Genomic DNA, 23279 nt, shown 5'->3' with positions numbered 1-23279 from the left:
TGTGGTGTATATTGCCATAACCCCTTTTGTGTTCATTGCTCTCTAGAAGCTTGGATTTATATATATATATATAAAACACACATACACACCATAAATAGTGGTCTGAGCAATTCATATAAAATTATATTGTTTTGAAGTTGTGGTTGGAGCATTTATTAATCTTATTTTTCTTATTTTAATGTTTTACTGTTATTTAACCATTTCAGATTACCACTTTTGAAATTAGCTGTGAAAAATGACCTTAATTTTAGTTAGGGTAAATGATTATCAAAGCCTTACACTTTCCATTCAAAATTTCTAAATCACCCCTACCCCATGCCAGGATGCTTGGGGTATCATCGTCTCATTCTGAAAAATAGATTGTTTTGAGGTAGCAGCATTTGCCAAATTTCATTTTTTAATGTTTTACAGTTGAAGTATTATTTAAGGTTTCTCATATTTTGTTAATACCCAATATATATTTAAAACGTATGTCGTTTAGAAACGTACAATATAATGTTTTGTAAAATATTATTAGGCTTCAAGTATAGACTACACTTCATTTACACTCATACATACCATCCTCATTCATCCTCTGAAGTATTATCTGAATGGTAATTACCAAAGGCTAAACAGGAAAATGAAAGGCTTCAAGTATAAAACCAAGCAGATAAATTTAAATTACAATGCGATAATTTAAGGTAATAATTAACCTTAGATTATAATACAATAATATAAATAGTTATTAAATATTTTAACAAATTCAGAAATCAATAATTATTCTTATCAAGAATGTTTTTGATGTTAAACATAACTTTTCTTACTTATAATAATCCCTTGTGACAACTATTCCTATTAAAAAAAAAAATGTTTTTTATTGCATATGTTAGGTGCCATCGTCTGATAATTGTATGGAACTAGACATAGACCTTTCAAAATAAAAGCGTAATATTTTTTTAAGCATAGTATGAGGCACGCCAAGCTTATCAGGGAAAATTACAAGTGAAGTGGTTTCCCATAGCTTTGTTTCCTGAGATAAATATATCCTTACACGTTATTGTACCAAGCCTGCCAAAATGCAGGTGATATTCACCCTGCAAATTAACTTGGATTTTTATGATAGGGATTGGCAGTATAATGAACATCATCAATCTCACTGAAAGCAAATAGTGACAAGCATCATACAATTGTACCTCAGATGCTTTACATGTGTCACAATCAAGAAAAAGACTACGACTCATATTAAGCAACAAATTAAAGCGATCACTTAACCCAAAATAGAATAGATAGTATGCATCGTTGCCAGTCAATAGAGAAAATTTGTATAATATAAATTAAATTATTGATTAAACTATTTACTTACATGGTGAAATCAATGTTACATGATCCAACAATGACAACATCTGATACAGCCATACTCTAGTACTTTGTTTTAAAATTCACTTTGAACATATAAAAAAATAATAATAATATTATATCTATTTGCTATTAAAAATTATTAATTAAAATTTGAAGAACAAAATAATATAAATAAACCATTAAATATATGTAAATAATGTAACCATAACCAAAGAAATGTATAAAATATTAAAAAAATACTATACTAAACATGTAACTTATTAATTTTATCAGCATATTATTACCAAAAATACATAAATAATACTTACAACATATTATAAATACATCATAATTTTATCATCATTGTGTACCTTATATATCTATTAAGTAATAAAGTTCATTGAGATAATATTTGATTTATGTAACTCAGTACAGCACACACTCATATGTAAAAAACTGATTCATAATCCTATTTGTACAGTTGGAAAGCCACAAACTACTCTTTAAAACGATAATAGTTCATATTTACTGATAAGAAGCCATCCATGTATGTATGTATGCATTGCATGTATGTGATAATAATGGTATTTAAGTTTATAATGATTTTCTAAGTTGTTTTTTATTACTATCTTTTCTTTTACTAATTTACTATGTCCACTTAAATATATTTAAACCCACGTGATTCTAAAATTAGAAACTCGGATGTAAGGTTAGTTTTAAAAAGTATTTCTTAAAAAATTGTATAATAAACAAAATCTACCTTTTTTCTCATAATACTACTACTATTACTATGCTCCTGGACTAAATATAAAATAAGGCATAAATTAAATAAAAACAAAACTGTTTACAATTAAATCGTTTTAATCGTCAAATTCTTCAGCTCAAATAGCTTTGTTACATAATCAGTAATTTTCAATTTGCGCATCCTTCGTCGCTCGGCAAATGTCTACCAGATATTCAGTTTCTACCCGTAAACGATGTAATATATCATCTGTTACGATTGTAATCGCTTCTTTAATTCTTTCCTTTAACCGATTCAGGTCGCGTAAATATTTTTATTATCCTCACAAGAAATAATCTCAAAGTTCAGACCTCTTGGAGGCCAGGGTAAACAGCCTCCTCGGCCTACCCATATATCCGAAATTTTTCATTTAAAATCCGTCTAACGAAATCCGGCTATATATTAAAGTTTTGGGGGCGCATCATTTTGCGTATCTCCAAAATAAGTTCGATGTACTTTTTCGAGTTAGGAAAACAACAGCCGTATAAATATCAAGATATACGTTTCCATTAACATTTGTTTTAACAAATAAATCAGGTCCAGTTTTACGACTTTTCAATACTACACCAAACATTAACTTAAGGTACAAAAGCAAGTTCGACCACAAAAATTACACAATTTAAAAACGAATCGATTTCATTAATTTTACTTAAAATTTCAATAAACAACTGGAAATTTTATTCTGTAACAGTTGATTATATTTCTTGATACGGATGAAGTTTTACGCATTCGAGAGTAATATATGAACGGATGGTAGTGGAATTTGTAACTCGAGGCTTCGACGAACTTATTAGGGCTTCTGATTGCAGATCGTCGTCTAATTCGATCGACACTTTCTTTTGATACCGCTAGACTTCAGGCGATTTCTTCGTAAAAACAGATCCTGTTTCTTTAATCCGATCTAACCAGCAGTATCGTACACTATTTCATGTGTCGTCTACTTTTCATATATACGTCGAAATGCAAGTTAATAAAATTACTGACTTCGCCACGCCACAAAACACGCTATGCTCTTTATTGAACAGAAAATAGAGTAAACACCTTAGCAATAAAAGAGACTGATGCCGTAGTAAAAACTGCTGTAACAAACTTATTGGGTGAAGGCAGTGCTACCGATTTAATTTCTCAAAAATATCCCTCATGCCTCACCTTGAGCTAATGTAACACCACCATTCTTTTATGATGATCCTGTATTTAAGTAAATTTATACCAGTTATTTTATGACTGAGAAATATACGGTATAGAAATATATATATATATATATACAGGTATCCCATATAAAACGCAACCCAACCTTATATTGGTAGGTATTGAAATAATAAAAAGGCATGTGTAAATGTAATTTTTATTATTACCATTCATTACCTTACAATTAGAGTAAATGTTGGAAGTGGCCGCCATCTTCTTGAATACAAGCTTCAATTCTTTTTACAGCGTTTCTTGCAACTTTTTTCAAAGTTTGTGGCTGGATATTTAATACAGCTTGTTCAATATTGACTTTCAATTGTTCGTGGTTTGTTGCTGTAGGCTTTTGCTTTGTGGTAACCGTAGAAAAAAATCCGCCGCAGTCAAATCTGGAGATCTTGGTGGCCACAAGCCTCGACTGATAGATAACACGATTACCAAAGAATTCCTCAACGAAATCAGAAGTTGAACCTGCGTAGTGCGATGTCGCACCGTCATGTTGTAGCCAGCAGTGTCTGTCTTCCTCTTCCAAGAGTGCAATGAACTGAAATAAAATATCCTGATATCGTTCTGCATTAATGGTGTACTCGAAAAAAATAGGACCTATTATTTTCTTCCGCGATATCGCGCACCACACGCCCAACTTCTGCGGGTGTAATTGTTTTTCGTGATAAACGTGGGGATTTCAGTACTCCAAATTCTACTGTTTTGGCTGTTTACGTAGCCATCCAAATGAAACCGTGCTTCATCTGTGAAAAATAACGAATCCATAACATTAATTCCCTCACGCAGAAATCGACGGAAACGTTGACAATATTGTAGCCGTTTTTCTTTGTCGGGCTCAAGAAGTCGATGAACCGTTTGAATGCGATAAGGTCGTAATTGTAATTGTTTGGTAGCCCGATGAACAGTTGATTTAGACAAATTAATTTCAGCAAACAAACGTCTGATCGATTTATTTATCGAGGCGAGTAATCGGTCTTTGATTTCAGTGACTGTATCTGTATTCAACACTGACGAAGATCTTTTGTGTTCCTTGTTATTAACAGAACCAATCTCTCTAAATTTTGCAACTAACCTTAATACTGATGTTTTGTTAGGAGCTGGTTTATCTGGGTACTTATGACGAAACAAATCTTGCACTGCAACCACCGATTTCGTACTGAAGTACGACTCAACAATGAAAACACGTTCATCTAGCGAAAACACCATCTTGTCTCTAGCAATACACGGAACGTTATGATTGCATTGTTGTTACTATCGGTAGTGTTCTACTGCGTCGCCGCGATGTTGAGATGTTGGACGAGTCCATTTCAGTAACGAGTAGGGGAATAACGTTGACTTTTGAAATTTCATGGATGAGTGATTGATGGGTTGCGTTTTATATGGGACACTCTGTATAATAGAACATTCATTTTAAGTGCGCCCGATTTGAAATCCCAAAAAGACTAGAAAAGCGACGAAAAACTCTAAATGAGAAACTTTTCCTCGGTATTTTAACGCATTAAAAATACTCTATTGTATGTTTGAAATAGCCACGATTTTTCCAATATGGCGGCAAACTTAATTTTTTTAAATGTAATTTTCATGATTTTATAACATTTCGGATAAAACACTCCATTCTTGGACATTTTCCTTTGAACGCAACCGTTCAGCAGCTACATTTCTTCTCCAGTTGTTCCAATGGTCAATATATTTGTACCGAGTAAGTTGAACGTAAGTCCACAGTGTTGTAGTTACTCTTTTGTTATTATTTCAATAGTGTGTATTTTCGTAATATTTCATTATTTTGATTAACTTTTAAAAATTGTTTTTTTCATCTTAATATTTCTAACAATTTAAATCCAAATTCTATGCTAACAACGTTATTCTAATAAATAAAGGAAAAAAGAAAATTAACCAAATTGTGTTGTTTTATTTTAATTTGTAAAAAAATAATTTGTTTATCCGATCTACATCAGAGTAGTCGATTCTTCAGAATCAGTCCATCACAGTACTCTGATCGACCGTCAGAATAGTTGATTCTTTTGTCCAGGGTTCTTTTTAAGTAGTAATGCAGAGAAAGTAAATAAGCAATAATACGAGTATTATTGTTATTCATTAAAAATAAAAACACATATTCAAAAACTGTTCGGCTCTATTTTCTTAATTACGAGATTTATGCAGACGTTACGAAATAATTCATTACTGTAATACTCGAATTGAAATTACAAATCGATATACTTTTTTGTCTTTTATTCTCGGTTAAAACAAATAAATTACTTCCGAAATGTTTGAAAATTAATGGTACCTGTTATCTTTAAAAGAATTTTCATCGGTAAGGTATTATAAATAAATTATAGAAACAGTATTTTTAAGAAGTATTGAATAATAAAAATTTAAACTACATTACAGATACTGTACGAACGATTTACGAGTATCCTAAATTAGGCTATAAGGAAACGGAAAAGGTTAATTTAACGGATTACATACATTTTAAAAAGACGGATATATATATAAAATTTACCTTAAAATTAGGATTTAAAGAATAATGTAATAGATTTCAGTCCACTTTATCTCCTAGGTGGCATAGCACAACAGATTATTAGGCTAATAAAATCAATTCACGTAATTCAGGATGATCTGGAACTAAAACAACGACGTTTAGCTTTTGCAACTAACCACAGCAAAATGTCAGCTCGTGATGTCATGTGTCATTATTACAGTACTTTTTTTTCTTTAAACGATCTCATTTGTATCTTGTTTTTTCTTGTGAAACTACACCGATAATTCACATTAAAGAAGAATGGTGAAATGTATTTAGGTCTAATAATCGTAAACGATTTTATTAAACTGTAAGCATTCGTTAAATGCTCTCCTTGTTTTACTGAAGGATAGAAATGTGATTATTTGTTATCTTAAAGATAATTATAAGAAATATTGAAGGATACGTATATTTATCTTTTAATAAAATAAGCAATTATGCAAAAATATGAATAATAATAAATTTACATCGTTACCTAAGATCGTACAATGAGGAAATATTTATATTTTTATAAAAACGTGTTGGATATAATATATATATATTATTATACCGATGTAGTCATTTCACTAAACAGTACCGTCGGACAGATTGAATGCACATGCCATCAACAGATACAAGGATTAAGAACCGGTGTGCACAACAAAATCAGTATTTGCTAATTATCTCATAAAATGGAAGGTGCGTACAGACAAACACAACATGAAAATTTTACATACAGCTTTAAAGAAGGAAACAAATTAAAAGCTCCATATATAGAACAACATGAAATCTACAAACAAAAAAGATTTGGATAAAGGAACTAGTTAAAGGAACAAACAAAACGTAGATCTAAAAATACCTTAAGTATTTTAAAAACAAAGTCAAAATATTTAAAAAGAAATTTTTGATGATCAATTCACCATATAAGCTCAAAACTAGAGCATGGGAATTTGTAGAGTATGAAAAATGCCCTTATCTTCAAACCCGAGACCTCCGGTTTTATTCACGTTTAACATTAGATAGTTACAATTCGTCCATCGAATCATTTTTTAAACTGCTAACGTAGAATTTTCAGACTTTTAAATTCTTTTAAGTAACTATCTTTAGATAAAGATACAAAGTCTTGATTTGTTGCGGCGTTTTAAAATACTTAAAAGCTTTCTAAAATCACTGTTAAATATCTGTTCTGTTTTATGAGAAATTAAATCACAATCAAAATATGAAATCACGTGAATTGCTCACATAGGTCAACGTAGGTGAGGTGAATCGAATTCATGTCTTTTTTAATATTTATTTTAAATATTCCGCGCTCCCCAATATCAAGCCCGGAACATTTTAAAAGCATTATTACCTATATTTATATAACTTCATATCCCCCCGCGGTTACTAAAAACTTGATTTTTATGTATACTTTTTAACTATTTATTTTTTGTGACTACCAATTTGTAACTTTATTTATTTTTATTTTTTTCTAAATACGTGAATTTAAATAATTTTTAACTTTTATTATACAGTTAAAAATGACTTAAAGGATAAATTTTTAAATCCTTTTACCAATTATATATATATTTTTTTTATAAAATTAGCCCAAAATAGCATCATTTGAGAATTTTTCCTTTTTTTTATAACTTATAACAGAAAATGTTAGAAAAAGATTAATATTAATATACAACAGGTACGTTTAATTATTATAGAATCTTTATTTTAATTACAAAACGAAATAATAGTAATAGTAATTTAAAAATTTATTTGTAGCGAAACTGCTCTTTTTTTATATATAAAAATATGAAAGATAAGTACAATGAAAGTTAAAAAGAGTCCACTGAATAGTGTATTCATGAACACGGACAACTATAAAACAAGTAACTTAATAAGGTTTAAAAGAAAAGTAGGCCTACGCAAACGTACATAAGAATACACATGCTTAGTAGTGCATTCCATCATGACCGAACTTAATATTTTATTTGTATTGTAAATTAGCTACGAATATAAATAACAACAATAAAATTATGATTATGGATGAGGAATCATCGTATAATATACTCTTTTAACAATACAGTACATTGTTTCACAAACAACTTACACTCGAGTTAATCTACAAAATTCAACAAATCGCTTTTACTTTACTACTGAAAATCGCTTTTTCACTACTGATTTAGTTAGGATTTTTTTAAATCTTAATTTTCATACATGTGATTCTTTTTTGTTTTGTTTTTTTTTAAATTTAGAAAAAATAGCCCGACCTCGCATTTGAAACCCATTAAATTCATTACTGTGTTCATTATACTGTATTATATCGTGTAAAGGGGCAAAGGACAAAGTAAAACATCGGTGTTATAGATGCTGACTGCCCGGCCACCGCTCTAACAGATGCGTGGCGCCTGATCGCAGCCACCTATGTTTCAATTGTTGCCAACCAGGACGTAAGATGGGGACGTGTAACGGCACCAGCAGATGCGCAGTATATGGGGCGGAGGGCCACGGACTAGAAGTCAGATATCCTGCCCTCAGAAAATGAACATCATACAGCTAAATGCTAATAGGAGCCGGGCAGCGCAGGATATGTTGCGGGCCACTGCTACGGATCTCCTCACGGTTGGCGAATCCAACAGGATCATCATCGAAGACTGGAAATGGAAGAAGGATGCCGACAGGGACGTAGCGATTTGTCTCCGAATACCTTTGCTGTTAGAGGAGAAGGCTATGGACTCGGATGCGCATGGATGGATGTAGCTGGGATGCGTATCATGGGTTTATATATCACAGAATATATCCTTAGCGGACTACGAGAGTAGGATAGACCACATGATTAGTGCGGCACTGGCATTCGGAGAACCCTGCATGCTTGCGAGCTACTCCAACGCCAAGAGCGTGGCACGTGGATGTCCATACTCTGACGGAAGAGGTTCTCGCTGATGCTGTGGCCTCGTTCGGCCTAGTGTGTTTGAACAAGCCGGGTGTGACAACCTTTGAGAGGGGTGACTTCGCAATCGTGCTTGATCTGACGTTCGCTAGCGCGTGTCTTGCTGCCAGAGTACAAGGATGGAACGTCTTGAAAGAGGATTCGCTTAGCGATCACACACTGATAGTATACAGAGTTGACTGACACTCCTGTAATTATACCACCAAAAATTGAGGGATTGAGGCGATTCCGACCAGACCTGATGGTGATTCCATCAGGTCTGCTCATGTGAAAAAACTGAACGGAGGCACCCTCACTGCGGAGACCCTTATAGATGTGTTGAAGGAGACCTGCGAGGAGACACCGGCTAAGACTCTGGCTAAGGCTAAGATGAATTCGGAAAGTTTATTGATGTACCATTGAGATACAGGCCCAAAGGAAGTTACTGATGTAGAAGGCAAGGCGTTGGTAAAGAAAACGCTAGATTGACTATTTAACCCCACGTAAAGCTCTTAGGAAGATGATATTAGAGTGCAAGCGCAAAAGGTGGACAGAGCTATGTCAGCAGTTAAATGAAGATCCATGGGAGGACGCATATAAGATCATAACTAAACATTTTGGAAGAACGCCACCCCCACCCTATTAAACAGTGGAAAGTTCAGCGCATACTGCGAAGACCGTTTCCTAAAGAAGAAAATTTTTCTCGGAGTGAAATCGCAGCAGTGGATATCCCACCTTTTACTCTCAACGTGCTGCGTTGTGACAGCGATAAACTAAGGGAGAGGAAAAGTCCAGGACCAGATAATATTCTAACCGAAGCGGTCCAGATTCTGGTGGAGACTGGCCCATTTAAAATGCTAGAGGCTGTTAAAAACCTGTTAATAGAAGAACGTGTACCTTCAGAGTGGAAGAGATCCAGATTAGTGCTACTAAAAAAGCCGGGTGGGAGGATGATAACCCTGGCAAATATAGACCGCTCTCCTTAATTAACACCATGGACAAGTTAATGGGAGTACTTTTGTATACTCCAGGAGGTGGTGACGGCAAGTGGGGAACTTACTGACCACCAGTTTGGTTTTAGAAAGAGCAGATTAACCGTCGGTGCCTTTAACAGAGTGAAGATGCTTATAGAAGAAGCGCATGCGGGTTCCAGACACACCAGGCGTACACCCATGGTTGTTCTCTTGGACATCCGTAACGCCAGATGGTGTCTAATATGCAAGAATTGTCCAACCGAGGTGTGCCGATTACCTGGCGCGCATGGTGCAAATTCATCTCCATGGCAAAGAAGTAGTGGTTTCAACGGAGGGTCGAGAAGGGTTCATCGTGGAAAGAGGTATTTGCTGGAGTTGATTCTTGGGCCTTTCCTGTGTTGCATCGTCTATGATGGACTCTTCAGGAAGGATCTGCCAGAGGGCGCCAGTTTAGTAGCCTATGCGAACGATTTAGCAGCAAAGATTACTGACAAGACAGTAGATGGACTGTCCGTCAAAGCTAGAGATGTTATATGGTTGATTAAAGACTGGCTATCAACCAAAGGTCTGACGGATGAAAAAACTGAGGCCATGATTGCGAGTGGCAGGAAGAAGACGTGCCAAGACTATCTTCAGTCATGGCGAATACTGTAGGCTCTCGACAGAAGAAAAGAGTGCTGCTTGCGGGAGTGATAACCTTCATAACATCTTATACGTGCCCGGTATGGTGTGATGATGCCCTGGCTGTGGACTGTAATAGTAGGACACTCAATAGGGTTCAGCGGCGCATTGCATTGACAGCAGGCTACAGAACGGTGTCGGCTGAAGCCATATTTGTGATATCTGGTATCCCTCCGTTAGACTTGAAAATAGAGGAGCTCTTGGAGAGAAGGAGGTGTACTCCGATGCCTTGTTGGATAGATGGCAGGAAAGATGGGATCGAGCGGCCAGTGACCGCTGGACCTAAACACTGATTCCCGGTATCAATTTAATAGGCATTATTATATATTTGTATATGTAATAGAGTTGGTGAAACACCTGATTATTTAATATTATAATATATTAAATTAAAAATTTTTATATTTTTTTTTTATTATATTATATTAAATTAATTTAATTAAATTTGAAAATTATAATTTAGAATCATATTATTTTTGGATCTTCTAGTTTAATTTTATTTAATTATTCTGGAATTTCTGTTTAATTTTATCTATATTAATGTTAACTACAGAGTGACTGAAAAATAGTCCCTCACAACAGTAACATACACATTGAGGCATACATCCCCCATCTTAAATAAATTGCAAAATATTCTTATCTTTTAGTTCATTACTCCTCTGATATTGTCGGACAATATTCTCCCATCATCATCATTTGATGGTTGATGATGATTGGCAACCAATCATTGGTTGCCAATCATTTAATCGTTCTTTGGTTTGATTTAATCTCTCTTCTGATCTTAATTTGTGTTCACATTCTCTAGTTTTCAAATTTTCTCTCTCTTTAAATTCATGATCCTCTCTTAATATTTTTATTCTTTCCTTGGTCTTAATGTTTTCTTTCTCTTTCTCTTTATATTTATCTTTTTCTCTTAATCTTCTTATTCTTTCTTTGGTTTTAACATTTTCTTCCTCTTTATATCTGTCATCTTCTCTTAATTTTTTTATCATTCCTTTGTTCATAATATTTTCTTCCTCTTCATATTCATCTTGTAGTTTTTTTGAGATATATTTCTTCATATTATCTTTCTTTTTCCTGTATGATTTTTTCTTTTTTTTTTTCATTATTCACCAAATAATCCAATAACAAAAATTGAGTATTTTATTACACCGTAAGGTTGAAATTAACATTTCTAACCAGTATACAGGAGTTCACTAAATGGAATAATTTAATTATTATTAACTTTTATTTATACGAAGCACCAGAAATCTGAAACTTTTGTTAATCAGCAACTCACGAAGATACGAATAATACTGATCTAGTAATACGAGTAATAAAGGGAATTTTACTCAATCCTAATATTTCATGTAAGATTGTTGAATATAAATTGTATAAATATTTGATGTTAATAAAAACTAATATTTCAGCAATTGTGTAACTTTCCATTTAATTAAAGAATTGGAGGATCGTATTTCACTTTCAATTAAAGTGCAGCAAAAAATATGTATATGTAATTTAACAGGCGTACAAGGAAGTCATGTGATATCCACATCAAATACTTTTACAAGAAAAACTATTTTTGTTATAAATTTATTATTCTTAATAAACAATATTTTTGTCCGACGATATCTCCATGCCATCATTAAATCTTTCAATAAAGAATTTTATTGTATAATTCGGAAAGAAATAATTTAAATGATCCCTTTTTCATATTCAAATAATGCTATTAAACATAATATATAAACCTTTAATTAACTACCGCTCTCATCTTATTAAATAAGAGCGTTTAAAAATGATATGCAGACGCCGATCGATAAAAATTATCTTGAACATCACATTATGGAAAGAGGACGTATTGGAAAAAAATCCGACAAAAGATTGCATAACTTTTCCGACTTTGCTCATGACAGATATGTATTTCATACACCGTGGGGTTTTTAAACATTAAAACCTTAATTATGCATAAATTAAAGTACAATTACGAAACCTATCAAAATGTTCAGTAAAAATATTTAGGTCCGATCCTAAACCCCCCCCCGAAATTAAATTAGGTTTTTATCTTAAAATTACGCAGTTTTAAAAGTATAATTGAGAAAAAAAATCAAAATTTTTCGTAAAAAATCTGGTTCCCATTTGACTCGCTTGCTCGACAACTACCTCGTACAATATTTTCGATAATAGCTAAAAGTTGAAACAAAGATTATAAAGAATTCAAAAATGTTTTTTAATTCATAAATCGGAATTTAATTTTAAATTTAATTCATTTAAAACCCTTAGACCCATTTTTTTTTTTTTAAATTCCCGTGTAATCGTCATCATTACTATATACAATTAGATTTTCAGTCTTGAAAATTAAATTTTAAAAACGATTTTTGTTAAAAACGAATCCTATTCAGTTTCCTTGTTTTTGGGAGGCTTAAAAGTTTGTTTATTGAAGTTATTATTTACAACAGTAAATCAGCCCGATTTGGTGCAATGTTATTCAATAACGTAAAAAAATTATTGCTTGTTAAAAAAAGATATGGGTTCCGCGATGCCGTATTCTCCGACGGGTCAAAAATCAGACCGAAGCTGGGATACATACAACCAAATATTTGCTGGTCAACGGGTTTTCAAAATACGAGACAAATACAGTTTAGAAATAATCGAATACTCCTAAATACGACTCACTTAAAATTTTGCAGTTTTAAATAACTTGATAAGCACTTAAACTTAATAACAGTACTAAAATTCAATTTTCTACGACTGCTATTCAAAAAGACAAAATTTGAAAACGGTAAAAATACCTCACCCTTTTTCAATATGGTCCAAAATTTAATTCCATAAATGCTCCAAATATACAAAGTTTTTGAGTCATTTTCGAAGAATTTATGTTGAGTCAGTCGGAGATAAAAATCAAACTACAGGCCAACACACACGTACGTAAATGCACCTTTTAAAAATTTCTAACTTTTTTCTGGTTTTAGACTGAGGAATTCTTGACATCGACGTTTGAAAAAACCCTGATTTCCAAAATGTTGGTTGATCGCTATACTTTCCCTTTATAGCTAAGCTGTTGCAGTACCAATAAAGCTATAAAATATACCCAGGAAGGTAGATACCAAGGAAAGTAAAAATAGAAAAAAGTTTTAGTAAAACCTTAAGTAGAATTTTAGAATTAAAGGTATAAATTTCGTTAGTATTCTTTTATTTAACTTAAACCTGTCGTAAAGAAAAATTTAGTGAACAAGAATCGGCAGATCGACGTAACATTTATCGATGATTTAAATGAGAAAATATTAGGATTAAAAAAATTTAAGGATCGGTCTCACGAAGAATACCTTCATTAGGTGCGGCACACCGTTTGATTTAGGAGACAATGAGATGATAAAGGAAACAACGTATAAATTTAACTTTCTCTGATCAAAAAAATTATGTTATTTTTATAAAACCTCAAAATATATTAACAACTGTTTACCATTTAAATTTTATTTGTTTTGTACGCGCGCGTACACACACACACACACACACACACACATGCACCTTTTACATTCTTAAGAAAAATATATATTTTGTGGTTATTACGCTCCAACAAGGATAATTCAATATATAAAAATTCATAGAAAAAATTACTATTGAAGTATAAAAGTACTGTAACTGACACATCGATGCATGAAAGAATAATAATGCTTTATGTATATGAAGATATTCTTCATATATATATATATATATATATATATATATATATATATATACACACACACACCCGTATATTAAAAAACACGCATTTATGTTTCCTGAAATAAACAAAAAGGATTTTTTTAGTGTAAATATTTTCGTTTTTATAAATAAAACAAGGTTATTTAATTAAATGTGGTCAACATAGCGTAATTTTAATATTATAATATTTTGTTATAATATTTTTATATCGGCGATTTAAGTTCGCTGATACGTAACAATATTAACGCATACTTTCACTGATTTTCTTTTTACATTGATATAAAAGGTAGATTATTTTTTCACAACCGGGAGAATAAAATTTCTATATATTTACGAACAATTAATTCATTAAGAATTAATTAATTAATGATCAGTAAACCTATTATTATCATAATTAGAATAAATTAGAAATTATCGTTTATTTTACATATTAAATTTCGTTCTACAATTACATAATTGTTATTACATTAACACTAGCAAGTATAATAAGTTGTTACGTAGGAAGTAATAGTTACGATGACAAATTTATAAAAATCAAACATGGAGTTTGTTATTGAGTAGATCGCTAACACCTACCGTAAGTTTATCCTATAAGAATGCGGCAGCAGTATTTGCTGTTAATTTTATGTTACTGTTTCTGTCATTTTAATTTTGTTTAATGCGGATATGCTTCACATTTTCCTTAAAAAGGAAAGTATTCAAAAGTGGAAAGCGGGACTAGATCATCTTAACGCGTCATTAAGATTTTATATTCAAATGACCCTTTCTATTTTTTCTTTTTTTCATATTTTTTAGCTCGTCTAAAAAATAACTGTTGGTATATCGTAATACTTTGTTATTTGTTAATCGAAGGATTTCTTAACGGTGAGAGATATGAATGTTTTAACACTTAAATAGTTTACTCGAATAATCATCCCCTTTCCGGTTTATAATTGTTATAAAACAACGATTTTATTAAGTTATCACAAAATATGGTACTTTTTATCAAAGAAAGAGGCCAGGACCGTATTGAACATATTTTTAATACATCCCACAAATAAAAATCTGAAAAATAATGCTAGGAATATCAAAAAATATTTGCTAAGATTTTTATTAATCGAAATAATTAAAGCGTAAAAAGGTAAGGGAAACCGAATCGTTTTATGTGTTTGAGTTTCTTACTTTTTATTCGCTTCTCAAATTTTAATAAATATTGAAAAAAAGGATCTTTAGAGGAAAACAGTATTGAAATTTTTTCTCGGGTTGTTTGTCGGTTCATGGGATAAATGAGGATACAGAATTAAAATACCTAATCAAGATTAACCCAGATTTGGAGAATCAAATTCCAGAATTTGTTAAAAATATGATTAACCTTCATAATTTTAAAAACACTCAAAAATGAAGATCTATTAAAAAATTCCGTCTACAGAAAAAATAACCCTTTATATTTTTATTAACTAAATTTATTTTAAATTTAAATTATTTTCGACTAAATAGTATTTAAATAATTTTAAAAAAAATGATAATGGAGATTAATTATAATTAACTAAATTAAATTAAAAAATGCAAAATTAATATTTCTTATCTACATTTATTAAATAAAATAAACGTTAAGGATGAAGTCTTTTTTTACTTTCCCAAGTGAAAATATAGTAATCAGTCAAACATTTTTTAACGGTTTTTTGTCAAATCTTAACGTTTCACAAACTAAGGAGTCCATCGTGACCCAAAAACATTTTTACATACATCGATGTTTTGATGTATTAATCGTACATTAATACTATGAACGTACTGTATATATGTCACACAGATTTTCGCTAAACATACACTCAAACTGGATGAACCAATTTTGTTCAAACTTTGTCAACAAACATCTGCGTATGGGACATTTACCATGTTAATATTTTGCGCAGATTTGTCGAGGAAGTGGGGAAAATTTGTGAAATTTTCATTTTCGGCTTTTACTTTTCCCGTACAGCTCTAGAAATATTGTAATCTGTCCAATTTGGGCATATGCGGTTTTCATCGGATCTTGACGTTTTGATACCTAAGGAACCCAAAAAACCGGATGGAAATTCTCGGGATGTTAATGTTCATATGTACCTGTGTCTGGTGTTGGCCTCTAAATCACCTTACATCTCCAGAGCTAATGGACCGATTTTGACCAAACTTGGTCAGATTGCTTCTAGTTTTGGGCATTGATGCCATAAAATTTTTAACTTAAAAGGTCAACGGAGTGAGGTTGTAGAGCAAGGTCACCCTCAGTATCTCGAGATTTCGCCTAATTAAGGTCATATTGTTCTTAAGCACATTTGTTAACGATTAAAAAATAATAATATTTGCAAAATCACATTCCCACCCCAAAAAATGTTGTTATAGTCGTCTGCTATGTTGTGAAATCACAACATAGGTGAGCGGTAGAATTAAATAAATGAAAATGTAACTTGGTTTGGCTGGGTCTCGAACTCGACCGCCCGGTCGACTCAGTACCTGGTGCGTTAAGCCTCGCGGCTACACCAGCTTCCGATCGTGCAAGCGAAATTTCTTCTAAGCAAGTTGTGAAAATACATCAGTTTAGTTAGTACCGACCGTCACCGCTAGTAGCGCCATAACCGCGCGAATTAAATACGGTATGCGTGCGCACGCTTTAATTAGAATTAAATAAACGAAAAAATATTATATTTAAATAAAATTATAAATATTTTTAATTAAGTTGTGTGTGTAAACCGTGTATCAGAAACAACTGTGTTGTCAGCTGTTTTAATTAGTTAACAAAAAATATAGCGTTTAGGTAATATATAAAATTTCAGCCAAAAATCTTTGCAAAGATTTTTATTTTTTTATTATTATTATTTTTTTTTTTACTTTTACCCCCAATTCTGAAAATTACAAGGGCACAATTTTAGTTTTTCTTATAATATCTCAGCCGGAAATAGCAATACGTTTAAAATAATAAAAATACATTAGGATTTCGTAACAAACCCCCTCCAAAAAAAAAGAAGGAAAATGGATTCAAGAAAGAAGATAAAAACACCTAGAAAGAATCAAAAAATGTGGGAAAACATTAAGAGAAAAAAAGGAAATTAAATGACAGTTGTTACCTGATTCTTTTCATTGCCAAATCGATAAAAAAAAAAACACGAGCGAAGCGGTGCAAAAAATGAATGTATCTATAAATTAAAACTACAAAAATACTACAATCTTTTTGTCCTATTAGTCCTATCGGAAAACAAAAGGTAACACTCTTAGTACAACTGTCTATCATATATGTTAGCAAATATTTTGACCTTGGAGTAGTTGACCCGTAATTCGCAAATACTTTATGATGAATTGAAGCAACATTTTAAAATACTTTAAATCCAGTCTTATTAGTATTACGATTACTAATGTGCGCGCTTCACGATCTTGAAGTCAGCATCATTGTAAAGATAAACGTTTTGCAAAAAATTCACTCCCCTCTTCTATAGATTTATCATTTGATATGAATAAAAATTTTCACTTAATCTCCCAAAAATTCAAAATTTTGCATCGATAATGAAATTAATCGACCGCTTTTTTTCTTTAAATAACAGTTTAAATGGGAACAGATATAAAGGAAACTCTTGAAATCGTTTGAGAAACCAGTTTTCGAAATACGGCTTCAGTTTCTTAGTACCGGGAAAAGGTAACAATTCCGTCCTGTTTTGTTTTTATTTTTTTATTTAATAAACTACGTTAGAAATATCCATTTACTATAATGTTTCGTAAGAATTATTTATTTAGTTATTAATACAATTATTTTTGTTATTCTTTAATTTGTTTTTGTAAGTATTTAATTTTTTGTTGTATAAAAAATCCGCTAATTCGTCAATGTACTCGTATACTGATGACGATCAACAATCGATAAATGTGCATCAAGTTTTAGATTTTAAATTATTAATATTATTTATATATATATATATATTTTTTTTTTTTTGTTAATGATTGTTGTATTTTCTAGTTTTCGAATTTATTTCAATAAGCATTATCTCAGTTTTTTCTTTGTATACAATTAATTAATTAATAATTTTCCAGCAAGCACCAGACCATATTTATTAATTGACAAATTCAGCTTTGGTAGATCTTGATTATTATTATTATTGTAATTTAATAAAAACAAGTTACGGTAAACGGGTATTAGAATAATTACAACAAAGAGAACTAGTTCAATCCCTCGGTCGATGTAGGTAATTTAGAGTAGACTGCATGCTTACTTTTTGTTTTTCGATTGGATTAATCACAAAAAATATTGTATTTTTGTAGTTTTAATTTTATAAATACATTAGTTTTTTTGCACCGCTTCGTTCGTGCTTTTTTATCGATTTATCATTCACCCCAGATGCAAAAATCTAAACATCAGGCGATCTTGGTGGCTAGGTATATGAACCTTCACGACCAATCTATTTATCAGAGAAATGATGATTAAATGAGTTCTCTAATGAAATAATTTTTTTAAACGTTATTAAAATATAATAATAATTAAATAAGACGTAAAATTGTACAAAACGTTCTTCCGAAGGAGAGATCAAACCGCACTAAAAGCTCAATTTTTCGTTAATCCTACATACGGTTCACTTTATACTGAACGAACACAAGAATAGAATTATTATTTTAACAACGTTTGGTTTTCCCATAACCTCGGTTATGTAGGCTGCATAGATTATTTTTTATACGTTCCTTCATTGTACTTGTATACGCGCTTCGGTTTACGGAGAGTTTATACAAATGTTTGTTTATAAAACGGAAAATAAAAATGAACTAATCTCCAAACGAATTTCCATAAATTCCTACTTAAACGGCATCTTATATATATTTCCTTAAATAATACACGCATTAAAAATGACATCGATTAAAAAAAAATAATTTAATATAACTTAAACATCATTTGTAATGTAGCACTGCAATTTGAAAATCTGTAACCTTGAATGAATACCGTGTACATCAAGATAACAACAGATCAAATCAAGGAAGACAATGGGATAAATATATGTTGAAATAAAAAGTGAACGGTGATTTGCTGAATATAATAATGTGTGTAGTCTCTTATCTTTGGAGATGATGAGAATATTAAAAAGAAAAGAGACAGAAATAACTTAAGATAAAAGAAGCCGCACTGAAAGGAGTATATATATAGTAATCTAAGATTTCATTAAATTCTTTTTTATCTTCCGTAAGTTTATTTGTGCTAATTTTATTTTGTTTATAGTATCAGATAAGTTTAAAGAAGGTGACGTCACGTATTCTAGTAAGCGTAGACTCATACATGCGACTGCGTGTTTAAGGATGTCCATATCTCACGTTTGATCGTATTTTTTGTACACAGTTTTCTAAATTTTAGTTTCTCTGCGATAAAAGCATGGTTTTTTGAACTTATCGAACTATATTTGACAACTTGGTCATCTCTCCGCCTCCCTTATACCTATATTTAATTCAAGTTATTTTTTCTCGGTGTAAATGTTTTATTTACTATTTTCGATCTCTTTTTTTATAAAATTCTGATTGTACAATGACACACATGCTATGTGCGAGTTATTTTGAATTATTGATCCATAATAAATTGTGTAAGAATTTTATCATTCATTTAAGGAAACATTTAAACCAAAAAACCTGTTAACTTTTACAAAGAAAAAATATTTTTATAAGAAATTTCATATCTGACTCCAACCGTGAGATATATATATATATATATAACGTATATATGTACTTGTGTGTGTGTGTGTGTGTGTGTATATATATATATATATATATATTACTATCAATAATAATAAAATCATACTTACTGCTTCTTTGTTTCTGAAATATATATTTCAGAAAAAACAAATAAGCAATAAGTGTAATTTTTATTATTATTGATATTAACTTATTGTTATACTGCTATGATGCTCAATTGAAAATTCATTAACTTTTACAGTACTTAATATAAGTACTTTTAGTTACAGAAATGATTAATTGTTTCTCTAACGATCGGTATCATTCCAGCAGAAAAATAAATAAATAAAGGCTTTGTTATATCATTGCAAGCAACTAAATGAACTAAATTGGTACAAATTGGGTGGAAAATCCAGTGAACTAAAAGCATTGATGGACAACAGTTACAAGCATCAAGAATTAAGATATTGATGTTAATTCTCCCACTACTCTTCTTGATGTCTACAGAGAACTAATCAATTAAAATATCTTACCGTTATACTCTTATATCTACAATAAATATATACACAGCGCAACCAAGTTAATATTACATGAGAAAAAATATGAACTAAACACTTATAAACTGCCAACTGACTCAATAGTCATATGGTTACAAGTACAGATGGTTTGCATGTAAAACAGACTTTTTCCTCCCTACTAATAGTAAGTATCATTATTAGACAACAATTCATGATGATTCCTAACCCAATTTTTGAATTCTTGATACCTATAAGATGTGTTTTTGTAAGTTTAACGTCACAGTCTAGTAATGATAACAATTATTTATTGCAGTTTACGTAAAAACAGATTAGGTTTAATATAAAAATGAAAGAAAATGTTTAATATCAAAATAAAAACAATGTTTTGATGGTTACTTGGAATATCAAATTTTGATATCAATCTCAACTTCTTCAGCCCTGTAAGATGGGATTTAGTAAATCTAATGCCATTATTTTGCTATGTCCTGCTTTCTCAAGTCAACTCTGCTTTTGAAGGAAAGCTAAACCAAAAGGAATTAGAATGGAGATTTTTTGTGGAGGTGGCAAAAGGATTTTGAAATGACAAAATAAAATGATAAAACACTAGATTTATACTTCTTAAGTCCTAGCCATGGAATGTGAAATGCCACTAGAAATATATTTTCTATATTTGAATACTGACTTCTGTCTGGGATATCTTGGTGTAGTTAATAATAAACAAGAGAGATTTTACCAGGTCATTAGGACCATGGAGACCTAATATCAATGTTGGCTGGGATACAGCAATCACAGGTAACTACTCATGATTTGTAAAAAAAATAGTACTTGATTCCAAATAAAATGGGAAAATGTAATTGTATTTCAGGAAAGTTAACATTATTTTTTATTTTATTTTACATATGCCGATATAGTTGAAAAATTAGGTAGATAAAAAAAATTCTTAACAAAACAAGTGTTCTGATAACAATCTTTTTGTCATTTTTATAGAATTTCAATAATGTTAGGCACAGAGAAAAGGTTTTCTCTGTACACCAGTGTAATTCTATTCAGATCAGATTTCTTTTTTAACATAATTTAATAATCATGATTATATAAAAGAAATATTACATGTAAAAAAAAGTTAGTAAATTGTAGTTAATAGTAAAGTTAATGTCAATTAACTCCAGTAATTGTTAATTACAATACTTATTAATATCTTTAATTCATAAAATGCAAAATCAATAATTTTTGGTAGCTAGTTCAAAAAAGGTTTTTAAACCTGACTAGGCTTTAGCAATATCCTAATTTTTATTATTATGTTATCGTAATTATGCTTAGATTAGATAATATTATGTTCACAGAATAAAATAAAAACAAATCACATTAAATAAGAAAACAGTTTGAAAAAAAACAGAATAAAAAATATGGAATTTCAGTGTAAAGAACAAAATAATTCTTTGAATACCCAAATACAAACCATTTAACACCCCAGTATATAAACTAAATAGCTCCACAGCACAAATTCCACACGGAACCCAAACGGGAAACAATCAAACAATAAATAAATGAAATGATATAATGAACTAATAAAAGCTCAGTAACACAAAAACTGCGTTCACCATTTCATAAAACCGATAATTACATTAACATAAATCTTAGATAATCGGTAGAGTATAATCTTCTCTCGGTTTAATTTTTCAATCAGTTGATCTCAGAATAAAATTCCTACTATGGTACGTTATTTTTGTACGTAATATAACATCATAATTAGAAAAGTGAAATAAAAATTAATTTCATCTTTCTCATTATGTTTATTATGATTATTACGTATTTCAGTAGTAGGGTATAAAATGCTGTGAACAGTACTTGATAAATAATACGAATAATATGAGTAGTTCATTAAATATACGATAGAGACGCGCGTAAACGAACTGAACGTTATATAAAATTAAGGGCCATTTAGTTTTACGAAAAGTTTGCGTAATTAAAAATATTATTGCCAGTAATGAAAAATGGTACAGAAATAAAAATATTTATATTATTGTAAATAAATATTCTTTATTTATAAACAAATGTTAGAGTACATAATATGGAAGAGTTTATATTTGGCGTATTATCGTATGACCAGCTGTAATCTAAACTGTATGAAGCCAAGTTATGTTATTTGAGGTTATATTAGGAGATCAAAATTATCATCTTGGATTAGAAATGATACAAAAAGAACTGTTCAGATAAATTAATTCAGAAGTATTTGTAAATCAAGTTAATACATTTGAGAAAATGATTTGTCTTTTAAAAATAAGAATAGTAAGTTACAATTTAATCTGTACACAGGTTGGTTAGGTTAACAAGCATAGGTACAACCTTATGAGATTATAAATACAAAACTGCAAATCATTATTGTTTACCTGCTATTGCAGCACTTAAAATTCAAAATTACGAGGTTAAGGCAGCAGTGAACTTCAAAAAATCAGCTGTTCGCTACCTAATTCTTTGTAAACAGACGGTTGATTCGTGCACGTGATAGAGATGAAGGTTGTAATGTTAGTTCGATTTCTTACTTCTAAAGTAATTTTTCAAACATCTTGACTTTCTCACTAATAACATAGCGTGGTGTGTTATTGTTATAGTGGAATTCTTGTCTTACAGTCTTTCCCCTGCCGTAGACTAACCGATCAGATGACTGTACACGCACTTATGCACTCGGATGAGTATTTGTTGTTCATTTATCGTCTTAGTAGTTAACCAAAAATTATGAGTTGCCTTATTTTTAGATTGCTTGTGTTTTGCGTAGAACGTGTGCTTAAGTTTTCCGTGTTATCTCAAAGAATTTTATTACTGAATGTCAGTAGTTTTTGAGTAATATATTTGCAAAAACCACATGTTTTCAGCATTTTGTCTGGAAAGAATACTAGTATTCACATTTATATTTGAATACATTATGAACACAATTTTTTTTTGTTATGAAAGAACTGATTTTGTTTTTTTTAACTTGTTAGAAAAACAATATTCAGTGTTTAAAAATACACTGGTTGCACTTGGATTAATTTTATTTATTTCTAAACCATCTGTTCTTAAATTTCTGAAATGAAAGGCATGAAGCCCCATATTTAAT

General features: G+C 30.8%; 1 protein-coding gene across 4 annotated transcripts in view; it reads right to left on the bottom strand.

Annotated features, from left to right (window-relative positions):
- LOC142324039 (ribokinase-like) overlaps window positions 1-22838 on the bottom strand; it is a 44320-nt gene extending 21482 nt beyond the window's left edge. The window contains exons 1-2 of one of the 4 annotated variants that reach the window (XM_075364627.1): window positions 22573-22838; window positions 1343-1421 (exon numbers count right to left, since the gene is read on the bottom strand). In XM_075364627.1, the coding sequence (XP_075220742.1) occupies window positions 1343-1395 (53 nt within the window). In that variant the 5' untranslated portion in view covers window positions 1396-1421; window positions 22573-22838. Of the gene's footprint in view, window positions 1-1342; window positions 1422-1646; window positions 1822-21641; window positions 21682-22572 lie in introns of those variants that run through there. The other 3 variants (XM_075364628.1, XM_075364626.1, XM_075364630.1) reach the window with 3 other exon arrangements.
- Window positions 22839-23279: the final 441 nt, after the last annotated feature.

This window comes from Lycorma delicatula, chromosome 4, assembly GCF_047948215.1.
Source record: "Lycorma delicatula isolate Av1 chromosome 4, ASM4794821v1, whole genome shotgun sequence".
Taxonomy (NCBI): domain Eukaryota; kingdom Metazoa; phylum Arthropoda; class Insecta; order Hemiptera; family Fulgoridae; genus Lycorma; species Lycorma delicatula.
Note: the sequence above shows the minus strand (reverse complement) of the source record. Positions and strands in the feature narration are given on the sequence as shown.